The 11,949-nt window shown below is 32.9% G+C and overlaps 2 protein-coding genes across 2 annotated transcripts; both read left to right on the forward strand.

The window, feature by feature from the left end:
* Positions 1 to 6,472: 6,472 nt before the first annotated feature.
* Positions 6,473 to 7,776, forward strand: LOC108859777 (uncharacterized). The gene is made up of 3 exons (XM_018633685.2): positions 6,473 to 6,740; positions 7,144 to 7,224; positions 7,339 to 7,776. Exons 1-3 carry the CDS (start codon positions 6,579 to 6,581, stop codon positions 7,609 to 7,611), a joined length of 516 nt encoding a protein of 171 aa, XP_018489187.1. The 5' UTR covers positions 6,473 to 6,578; the 3' UTR covers positions 7,612 to 7,776.
* Positions 7,777 to 9,941: 2,165 nt separating this feature from the next.
* On the forward strand, positions 9,942 to 10,692 carry LOC108860080 (protein GOLVEN 2). Its single transcript, XM_018633992.2, has 2 exons — positions 9,942 to 10,093; positions 10,231 to 10,692. Exons 1-2 carry the CDS (start codon positions 10,018 to 10,020, stop codon positions 10,392 to 10,394), a joined length of 240 nt encoding a protein of 79 aa, XP_018489494.1. The 5' UTR covers positions 9,942 to 10,017; the 3' UTR covers positions 10,395 to 10,692.
* The last annotated feature ends 1,257 nt before the right edge of the window (positions 10,693 to 11,949 follow it).

Consider the following 11,949-nt stretch of genomic DNA (forward strand, 5'->3'; position numbering starts at 1 on the left):
CTATTGTGAGCTTTGACGTGAGGTCCGAGAAGTTTGGAGTAATCCAAATACCAGAGCTGCCTTGGCGTATAGAAAGACTTCCGTGGAGAAGAAAATTAATTACAGTAGTTACAGTAATTAGCTAACGTGATTATAGGGATCACAATTGGTTAATAAGATTGTTATTCATAGAACTAGTGATGATGGGATTTGATATGATTAGACATGATAATAGGGATTTCCTGCATAATTACATCTCCAACAAAATGTAAGGCTATGATTATATCTTCCAAGTTCCAACCAGAAAGATAAAAGACAAACGCCTATAAAACTGTTATGTCAGTGGTCATCTGGCTCGCGCAAATGTTTGTGATGTTGACAAGCTCTAGAAAAACCAGTCTTGAGTTTTGTCTAAGACATAAAACAATTGAATATGTAACAAATTGATTTTATAGCATAGTTGTGACGGCCTTAGATATAATTGTCAAGTTTTTGTTTGTTTGCAAACACAATTGAAGATTATAATGTCAGCAAATGGACTTACTTGTCCGAGAAACATTAAGAATCCTTTGGAGGACATCAAAGATTGTTTTGGCTCTACTTGTGAGTTTTACATAACATTATTATATACAGTTAAACCTCTAGAAATTAATAATGTTGGGACTACAACAAAACTATAATTTTTATTAATTTATAGAAATTATTAATTTATCGATATACTAATTGAACCAAAAACTCAATTTGGTACATACCACGCACCGATGGATTAATAATAATGTAGCTTACGTTAGACGTGGCTTATTGTTGGGTTGATGACGGTGTTTTGTTAACCTATAGGCTAACTCGTAAAGCTTACTTAACATTTGGTCAAGAAATTGCAACACAAGAAAACATTGGTGGAGAAAATATTAGTTTCAAGAGGCATTAAAGTTTACGAAATGATCTTCATCAAAAACATACATAGAAACATAGATATGGAAAACATAGATACGAGAAACATAAGTCTGAGAAACATAGAGTCTGAGAAAAGTCTTAAGAAGCAGAGTCTTACTCCTCCTTCACGAAGAAGACACGAGATTCTCTCTCAGCTCCAACAGAAGCTGGTATGTTGGTGATAAAAAGCTTGATCCACTTGTCAACCAAGACCTTAGATGATGATTCCTCGTCAGCAGTCATCACCAAATACGCCAATAGCTCATCCTGAATGTTGCGGTAAGAATCCAGTGGGCGAAAACGAGTGTCCAAGATGGTTGTGAGAAGTGACTTGTTCTTTCTTGGGGCTATGGTGAACCCTTGGATGAGCACATCGTGGGAATTTTCACGATCCACTCTAGAGAACAACATCACACCCCTGAAAGACACATGCTGGAGGATCAGCATCTGGTTACCAGAGCGCTTCAAGAAACTTGTTCTCTCACCATATTCCTTCTCCACTTGGAAAACGCCACCTTAAGGATCCCAAGCTGTCCTGTCGTTCTGGAAAGACTGAAAAAGAGTATGCGACTCTTTCTTGATCCACCCGCTGTGGACCAAGACACACCTACTCTTACTCAGGCTTCGAATCAAGCTGGAATGCATCTCGCATTGCTGCACTCAAGTCACCTTGGTGCTTCCTTCTCCCAGCTTCTCCAACAGAACACTAGAGGGTAATCTCTTGAAGTTGCCTCTTTGCCTCGGGTCGGACAATTCAACAACAGCCACCACCAAACCTTCTTCTTCTTCAAACGTCTTGCAACATCTAAGGAGGGATACGGTCCTCGCCGATGACATGAGATTGAGATAGCACAATCCTGAACAACCGTTGAAGATTGTGCTTTATCACAGCTAACCAGCCATGTTTATATATGTTTCTTTCTAATTTTTTTATTTTCAAACACATATGTTTTTTTATACTTACGATATATTTTTACAATTTAAATTTTTTTGCCCAATTTCTCTAAATCATACTATCAAATTACATTGTAAAGTCAAATCAAAATATGAATCATTCACATCATGTATGTGTTTCATTTTCTATTTAAACAGATTGATCATAAATGAATAATGTTATAGATATACATTAACAATTCTGTCTAAATAATAAAAACATGCTTTTTGGATAGAAATACTATATCACCTTCGTCAATTTAGTAACATGTACTCGAGATATTCCTCTCCCATAACACCTTTTGCCATCCATTCCACCCGTCTATACAAAACACATCTAAAATTATATTTTTCTTATTTATTACTTTAGTCATAATTGTTAAATCATAAATGTACACACTTGTAGACGTGGATATTAGGCTTCATATCCCAATAATAATACCTAAAAAGACATAACACACACAAAATATCAAACACATAAATTGAAATTTCTTAAAAGAATGCTTAATCTTTCTTTCTCGAACTATTACCATGTTTGAAAATATCATTTAGCTACTCCTAGTTGATAATTTCTTGTAATTCACTTGTTCTCGAGATCAAATTGTACTCCTAGCTGGTTTATATACTATCAATTTTCGGTTTATTCGGTTTTATACAAAAAAAAATTATAACTGTATCTGTTTTTGTAGCAAATTTTAGATTATATGATTAGAAATTGGACTTATTAAAACATAAATATATATATATATATATATATATTCTTATTCTAACTTTCAAATATGATATTTTCTGTTTTATTTATTTTCATTTAAGTATTAAAATAAAAGAAAGTAACATAGTAACATCTAATGTTATTATATAAGTATATTTTAACTCAAATAGTACCAGTAAAATAAAAGGTATGTTTTGTTTAATTTGACGAAAAATAAGAAAAACCTTTTTTAACTTGAACAAAATGACAAATTATTAGATCCAATGTTTTTATCATGAATATCATATTAACAAAAATAAATAATGTATATATTATTAGTTTTATTATAAAAATCATATATAAATATACTAATGTTTTTAAGTTAAAAATGCAATAGATAGATAATACAAAATATTTTTTTATTTTATTTATTTATTTTTTAATGAATGTAAAACGACATTCCTTCGAAACTTCTACCGTTGAGTTGCAAAATAAAATCAAAAATTTAGCAGTGTTGACGCTGCTTGACGGGCGGACACACAGAGGTGGAGTGGAGAGTTACTTGGTTCGTACGACAGCTAATCAGATGCTCGACGACAGAGGCATGCTAGTTGCAGAGTCCGAACTCTCCCCATCTCTCTTAGAAATTCTTTCTGGTTTTGGTGAAAAGCAACACCTTGAAGGCCTTGTTCGTATCAGCTCAAACCCTATAAAAAGGTTTAAGCTTTTTCTCTTTTTCAGAGTTATGTTTTCGATTTGTATGTTAAACTTTACCGAAACTGATGAAAAAGAAAGAAACTTTCTTCATATGGGTCACATTTGGTTTATGGTTTTTCTTCCAAGGGTTTAAGCTTTTTATTTTCTTTCAGACTTATGTTTACATATGTTTCTTTCTACTTTTTTCTTTTCAAACACATATGTTTTTTATACTTACGATATATTTTTACAATTTAAATTTTTTGCCCAATTTCTGTAAATCATACTATCAAATTACATTGAAAAGTCAAATCAAAATATGAATCATTCACATCATGTATGTGTTTCATTTTCTATTTAAACAGATTGATCAGAAATGAATAATGTTATAGATATACATTAACAATTCTGTCTATATCACCTTCGTCAATTTAGTAACATGTACTCGAGATAGTCCTCACCCGTAACACCTTTTGCCATCCATTCCACCCGTCTATACAAAACGCATCTAAAATTATATTTTTCTTATTTATTACTTTAGTCATAATTGTTAAATCATAAATGTACACACTTGTAGACGTGGATATTAGACTTCATATCCCAATAATAATACATAAAAAGACATAACACACACAAAATATCAAACACATAAATTGAAATTTCTTAAAAGAATGCTTAATCTTTCTTTCTGGAACTATTACCATGTTTGAAAATATCATTTAGCTACTCCTAGTTGATAATTTCTTGTAACTCACTTGTTCTCGAGATCAAATTGTATTCCTAGCTGGTTTATATACTATCAATTTTCGGTTTATTCGGTTTTATACTAAAAAAACTATAACTGTATCTATTTTTATAGCAAATTTTAGATTATATGATTAGAAATCGGACTTATTAAAACATATATATATATATATATATCTTATTCTAACTTTCAAATATGATATTTTCTGTTTTATTTATTTTTATTTAAGTATTAAAATAAAGAAAGTAACATAGTAACATCTAATGTTATTATATAAGTATATTTTAACTCAAATAGTACCAGTAAAATAAAAGGTATGTTTTGTTTAATTTGACGAAAATGAGAAAAACCTTTTTTAACTTGAACAAAATGACAAATTATTAGATTCAATGTTTTTATCATGAATATCATATTAACAAAAATAAATAATGTATAAATTATTAGTTTTATTATAAGTTCATATATAAATATACTAATGTTTTTAATTAAACGGTTTCTTCAGGTTTGATCGGTTTATATACGAACTATATTCATATACTACGGTTTCTTAAAAATAAAATCGGTACTACCAATTCCAAAATAACATCCATTCGACTATGACCACCACTCTCAGCTTCGTCAAGTCTTTCTCTGTCCACTCCTCGGCTAGACCTTCTCTTCTTTTCTGCAAGAATGGAGAGGAAAAGTGTGTTTTCTACTCCTTGCCGCATCCTCATCCCCGTGCTGAAAAATACCTCCTAAAGAGGAAACTGGTCTACCTCTTAGGATTCAAACTAATAAGAATTATATTCCTCATCAATCTATCCACGGTTTGATCCCCTTTGGAAATTCTGAAAGTGTCATAATTGGAATCCAACCTTGAAACAACACGTAACCTTACCTGAGCCTAAAGTCTCGAAACCCTTAATAAGCCTTTTGGGATACGATCCCGTCGGTGATGAATACAAAGTGTTGTGCATGTCACTATGGAATAAAGGTGAAAACCCTCAGATTTTTACACTGGGACCTCGAGAATCATGGAGAACGTTAATCCAAGACAGCCCTAGCCATGTTAAGTTCTGCAAGGCAATTTGGAGATGCATCAGCGGAGTTGTGTACTATTTAGCGGCTGATGACACTATTGTGAGCTTTGACGTGAGGTCCTAGAAGTTTGGAGTAATCCAAATACCAGAGCTGCCTTGGCGTGTAGAAAGACTTCCGTGTGGTTTTGTAAGACACAGGGGAAGATTAGCAGACGAATCTCATTATGGGTTTTGGAGGATGCTGGGAAACATAAATGGTCGCGAAAAGACTCATATCTGCCATTTAAAACGATTACTACTCGGTCAATATGGAAGGGAAGATTTACGCTCTCTTTCTTACATGTAACTGGTGAGACCGTTGATGATGAGTTGATTTACTTACCAACGTTTGCGGACGGGCCATTTTATGCCATATACTATGATCTGGAGAGAAATAGAGTAAGAAAAGTTCGTTACGAGGGGATTGGAGAAATCGAGTTGAGATCTCATTGTTTTCCCAATCACATTGAGAGTCTCATGTCTTTGAACGATCTTCTTACCGCTGCCTAGACACCACACCCATGCATTTTCCTGCTTTATATTGGTTTTTTTTCAAAACAAACCTGCTTTATATTGTATTCACTATTATTATTGGGTTTAGTTAGGTTTTTTTTTGTAACATGGTTTATCTGTACAACACTTATTTTTTAAAACACCTTAAAGTACTTGAAAATGTATGGGTTTGTCTCTCTTGAAAACACAAGACAGAGAGAAGCGAAAATAAAACACATGGGTCTTCTTAGTTCTTATATTGTCGATCCACCAGTTCTCTCCTCTGCTGATATTGTAGATAAGTAGAAACAGAAAAATCATCAAACGTTACATCAGTTCTCTCCTCTGCTGATATGAACTTTGCCATGAGAGAGAGAGCAAAAAAGAAAGAAAAAAAATTGACATACCGACTCTTGCCTAGGGATCCAAGTGCTTGGCGCTTGAGGGGTGTTCTAATCTTCTTGGTAAGGGTTCCGAGATCACAAGGGATCAACTTGGCATAGATTGGCCTCGTTATGCTGTCGGATCCAAACGTAAAGAGAAACAAACAGAGCATGTCTCATAGACAAAACCACAAAAGTGGCAACTGTAGTGTAGACTTCAGCTGGAACCACATCAGACAATTGAAGACCTCTCTACATTGACTATTAGCTGATGCAGCTTCTTGGAAGATTCTTGTCAGTTTCATAGGTTTAATCTGGTCATGGAATATATAAAGCTTATAAGTGAGAAGTCTCACGTTTATCTGTTATACTTAAATATCTGTTATTTTAGTTAATATTTTCATTAAACAATAAAAGAAATGGTTAAATAATCCACGTAGCAAAAATATCAACAGCGGGCCCAAAACATATGTGGGACCCGAAAAGTAGAATGAAACCGACGTGGCAGAATATAAACAGAAGTAAACGCCACAAGTCTCTCGTCACCAACAATCATTCTCTCGTCTTTACACGACCACCCTATTGTCTGTCTTCGATATCCTCAAATCAAAATCAAATCCCTAATTTTACAAAAGAATCTCTGAGATTTGATTCTCTAATAAATAATGGTGAAGAGGAGAAAGTCTGATGCGAGTCGACGACTCGATGAGGTGGATCGATCAATGTACGGCGCGTTTCGAGGTGCTGCTAATTCGCTGTCCCAGCTCTATACTCACGCTATGAACCATCAACGCGTCTCTTTCCTCGCTGGTGAACGTCGCGGCCTGGTCTGTTTCTCTCTCTGTGTTGAATGCTTTTCTTTTGTTACCTGTTGTTAAACTCGAGTTTAGAATCCTTTGATAAGATATTAAGATGTTTAGCTAGGTAATCACTCATAGAATGTGTTATTGCTGAAATTCAATCTTTGGTGAGACAAAACTCTGTTTTTTTTTTTTTGATCTCTGAAGTCTTTTTTCGTAAACGTTGTGGCCTTCGATATTTAAAAGTGTATCTAGTTAAGTTTACGGTATATGAACAACACCGAATCATGAATCCCACAGTGATCTTGTTCCCCCCTTTAGTGGCTGCGTATCACGATATTGTAGTGTTTTTTTTTGTCACACTAACACGAGATTTTGGAAAACATTTTGTACTGTTCCACTGAATTCGAATTTCTTCTTTGTTTTGTAGGAGAAGCTTCACCAATGGATTGTGAGACAAGAAGAAGAAGGAACAAGAGTGACCACAGATGATATTACTACCTATTTGCAGGTTCTTTCCTTTTGAAACAAGTATCTCATTTATTTACATCCAAACTTCAAACTGGTATGTTATGATTTGAAAGTAACTTTTTGTGTTTGCTGTTACAAATTCATCTTTATACAGAATGAGCTTGAATATGAACCTGAGGAGACTTCGATACAAGCCCCCATTCAAGAGTTTCATCATCATAACCACTATTTCGCTCCACCAAACGTACACACTTCTTCAGCACCTCATGTTCCGCAACACTATGATTTTAACCAAGACAAACTCTCCACTCCACCATTTGGTCTCTCCAGTCCGGTTCGAAGAACCCTTCAGGATTTCAACTTGTGTGATACTGCTGAGCCTGATAACCACCTTCCAAACTCTTCAAACCAAGGGTTATTTAACTGATCATTATCTTTTGTTTCATTTTGGCAACAATTAAAACCAAAATTCCAATTGTAAAGTTTCAAAAATCTCCAAGACAAAAAAAAATTACTCTCTTAAATTGAGTTTAAAAATTGACCCCCTTGGATAGATAAAATCTCTGATAACGATTTTGTCTAGAGACGGCGATATTGATCATTTCATGTCTTGTCTAAACTCTCAAGACTTAAATGCAAACTTGTTAACGGTGATGAAAGAGACACAAAGACTGATTATATATTCAAATGGGACCAAACCTTACATGTGCTTATGGTCCCTCTCTCTATTCATGTCTTGCCAAAACACATTTCTTTTATGTCGTCGGTCTCCGGCGAGTTACGTGTTTCTATATAAAACCTGAGAAGTTTTTGAAAATCTCGGGTCCTAAGTAGAAACAAAAGTTACAGAAATACTCTCACGACTTTCTTTGTACTAACAAAACATTCATCAGCAGGGGTTGTCTAATGTCTAGAGATTGTCATTGATACTTTGTACATGACATTGTGGTTGAATCTCTCTAGGCTTTTCCATTCTTTGTTTCTTTTCACCATTTTTTTCAAACCTATAAAAATATTAGAAAGATGATTATATTTATTTTACGAGGATTCGTGTCTAACTGCACTATTCTGAGTGAGATGTACGTCTGATTCATATTCTTTGTACCATACTAAAGATCTTGTTAGTATTGTTTTCAATATTCTGCATAGATTAATACTATTTTAGAATCCAAACTAAATAACTTGATATACAGAATTAATAAACCAATAGTCAAACCACAAACCTAAGCGGTTTCTATTGTTTTGGAACAACTTATCACAAAGAATTTTAAAATAGTTAGGTCCACAAATAATAATATCAGGTAATATATCTATTTATTACATAGGAGTAGATATCTTAATAATAACAAAAAAACAAAAAAAACAAATTGGCTCATTTGATCTAATCGGGTCACAATACTGTTTACACTAGAACTGTCAAAATTTCTTTTTCTTTTTGAAAAAAACATTAGTATAATGTTTCTAATTTTGAATTTTCAGAACTGTCAAAATTGTCAAAATTTCTTCAACTAACACATAAATATTTGAATATTGTAAATTAATCTAAGAAGTGAAATATCATAAAATTATGTATAATATTCTATTCACGTGGAATTATAACATAAATAAACTTTATTTTTTGAGTGATTTGATTTTTAAATAATTGGAAAAAGAAAGTAGACCCACTCTTGTCTCAAAATTTTATAGGTGAAGAAATTGAATTGTAATAATGAATGGCGTATTGGGAAACACATGACTCTACAAACTTTACGTCCTTTTTGCTATATTTATACACTCTCTCATGTCCCCGACCCCCCACACTCCAATCTACATCCCTGACGTGGTCCATGTTATTTTGTTTTAATCGAAATTAACAAGAATTAGGTACAATTTTCACGTTAATTAACAACGAGATTCCCATTCATGATTTAGCTAAATGAAAATGTACATGCCTATAATCGTAGTAACTAAATTTCAAATCCTGTAAAACTGATCTTATAAAACGTTATGAACTTCCAAAATTAATTGATAAAGAGTAAAAATGGTTTACAATTTTAGGGTTTGTATGACATGCTAGATCATTTACACTACTATCTCTCTTCGTTAACGCTTGACTGCGCATAACATGCATGAATATAAAAAATATTAGTTGGATTTGGTCAAACAAAAGACAGTATTAATAGGATGTAAAGTTGTAAACTATAGGTTATCATTATATGCATAGACTTCCATATAAATCATTTGTTTTCGATGATGCAAAAAAAAAAAATCATTTGTTTTCGATGTTCTGATAGATCGTATTCCTCTAAAGGACCACAATTTCAATATCTCCATATGATCAAAGGACCACTCCATCTCGAATTTTATCTTACAAGCACAATGAATTTATTGCACTTAACTGGTACAGGTACAACTGAACGAATGTTAGTCAAAGAATGGTTTAGACAATGGTTTGGCATACATACCGACCTATATATCTGATTCCAGACAAGGTGCAAACCAGTTTTATGGCTAAACTAGACTGAAGTATGTGTTTTGGTTTTAACGCGTCTCCACACTAATACATAAGCAGATCATTTGTTTCATTTTCGGTTGCAATTTGCAAACAAGAAAGAAAAAAATTAATTTTGTGGGGGTAAATTTATGTTTATGTTGGAAGACATAGAAATATTGATGTCAAATCCTTCGACCCATATGTCCCAATAACTTCCAAAACGTTATTCAATTCTGATATTCAATTGGGACCCTAAGCTCACCATAGAATCATTCATCTCCTATATATAAACACAAAAAGGTCCAATAAAAAGATAAAGAGATACATCCAAAGAAAAACAAAAGAGAGTTTCTTCCAAAAATGGCAATTAGGGTTCCCAACAAGTCTCTCCTCCTGGCACTTCTTCTCATCTTCTTCATCTCTTCTCCTGCCCAAGGTAAATTTATAGCTGATAAACACACATATGCAATACGTGACTTTATAGTTGTATATATTAATTAAGTAGCCATCATGATGAATATTAAAATAAACTACAAAAATTAGTTTCTGATGATAGTTTGTTTGGTTTTTAAGCACGAAGCATTCGTGTAATCGTGAGGAAGAGAACACTATTGGTTGTGGAGAAGGATCAAGAGGGTCGGAACTCATGGCAATACGGAGGAGGAAGTGATGGTGATGGATTGGTTGATATGGATTACAATAGTGCTAACAAGAAAAGGCCGATACACAATCGCTAAGAAGCACATATATGATGACGAGCTTATCAATATCTTGCGTGATATCCAGAGGTTCTAAGATATCCCGAGATTTATGTGATAAAATTGCTTTGAAGTATTGAGAATGTAAACTATATGTTACATAATAAACATATAATATAATCGAGTTTGTATGCATATGTGTACAGCCTAGCCTACCTCCATAAAAAAGGGTTTAATGTAATATCTCATAGTTTGTGTGTTGTTTATGTATGGATTGCATCGTGAGTTTATGTTTGCGAATAAATGTCAATGGATATAAGTATTTTATGTGTATAAATAGAGGCTCTAACATCTTCTTTTAAGTTTATTGTTAGAATTATTCATGATGATTGCATGTGTTACGTACAAACTCTTTCTTGAAAAAATTATTGTATGTGTTACATGCAGAGCCGTGCTCACCTTGTTATTTTTGAGGCATTGGCCTCAGACCCCCTCTCATATCAATACAATTTGGGGTCCCCATATTCATAAATAATAATACAATCAAAATGATAATATGATCAATGAAAAACATACTAGCTCTAATACTTTTTAATAATACAATCATTTCTGTTTAATTGTTGTAGACATTAATTTATTTGTCTTATTGTTTTATATGTCAAAAACACTTCTTCCATATAGTGTTTGATAGGGCTGGGCGTTCGGGTACCCATTCGGGTTTCGGTTCAGTCCATTCGGATTTCGGGTTTTCGGGGTCAAAGATTTCAGCCCCATTCGGATATTTCTAAATTTCGGTTCGGGTTCAGTTCGGATCTTTGCGGGTTCGGTTTGGGTTCGGATAACCCATTTAAAATGTTTTTAAATTTTCAAAATTCATTATATACTTTAAATTTTCAAAATCTATAAGAAAGATAATATATTACATATAAATTATCATAACATATATGTCAAAATACCTTAATTTAACATATAAATTGGTTTTCTTTGAATATTTGGATAAAGAATCAATAGATATTTAACTATTTTTGGTGTTTTCAGTATACTTTAGCTAGTTTAAACATTTCCTTTTGACTATTTGCATATATTTTTCGAGTATTTTGGAAAATTTAAAGGTATCTTTTATATTTTTAATATATATTATATATAAAAATAATGTATATATTTAAGTATATAAATTTATTTCTGATACATTCGGGTACCTAAAATACTTCGGTTCGGATAGGGTTCGGTTTCGGTTTTTTAAATACCGAAATTTTGAACCCGTTCGGATATTTAATCAATTTCGATTCGGGTTCGGTGCTACTTTTTCGGATCGGATTCGGTTCGATTTTTCGGGTTTGGATTTTTTTGCCAGCCCTAGTGTTTGAGTTTATATTTACAAATTTTCAGTTGTAACCAAAATATAACATTTACCGTTAATCTCCATAAGATTAATTTTTCTTAAACATAATGTCAAAATCATTAAAAAATTATTTTCTGGTTCATATTAAAAAAATAATACTATTGTTTGAGATAAATTAAATCATTTTTGCCTCAGGCCCCTAATAGCCTTCGCACGGCACTGGTTACATGTTGTTAAAAAACACCAAGTTGG

This window comes from Raphanus sativus, chromosome 5 (genome assembly GCF_000801105.2).
Source record: "Raphanus sativus cultivar WK10039 chromosome 5, ASM80110v3, whole genome shotgun sequence".
NCBI lineage: Eukaryota > Viridiplantae > Streptophyta > Magnoliopsida > Brassicales > Brassicaceae > Raphanus > Raphanus sativus.

Coding starts and splice junctions, on each gene's coding strand:
- LOC108859777 (XM_018633685.2), top strand. CDS start 6,579: ATGGTGAAGAGGAGAAAGTCTGATGCGAGTCGACGACTCGATGAGGTG. Junction 6,741..7,143: donor CTGGTGAACGTCGCGGCCTG/GTCTGTTTCTCT, acceptor TTTGTTTTGTAG/GAGAAGCTTCACCAATGGAT. Junction 7,225..7,338: donor ATATTACTACCTATTTGCAG/GTTCTTTCCTTT, acceptor ATCTTTATACAG/AATGAGCTTGAATATGAACC.
- LOC108860080 (XM_018633992.2), top strand. CDS start 10,018: ATGGCAATTAGGGTTCCCAACAAGTCTCTCCTCCTGGCACTTCTTCTC. Junction 10,094..10,230: donor CATCTCTTCTCCTGCCCAAG/GTAAATTTATAG, acceptor TTGGTTTTTAAG/CACGAAGCATTCGTGTAATC.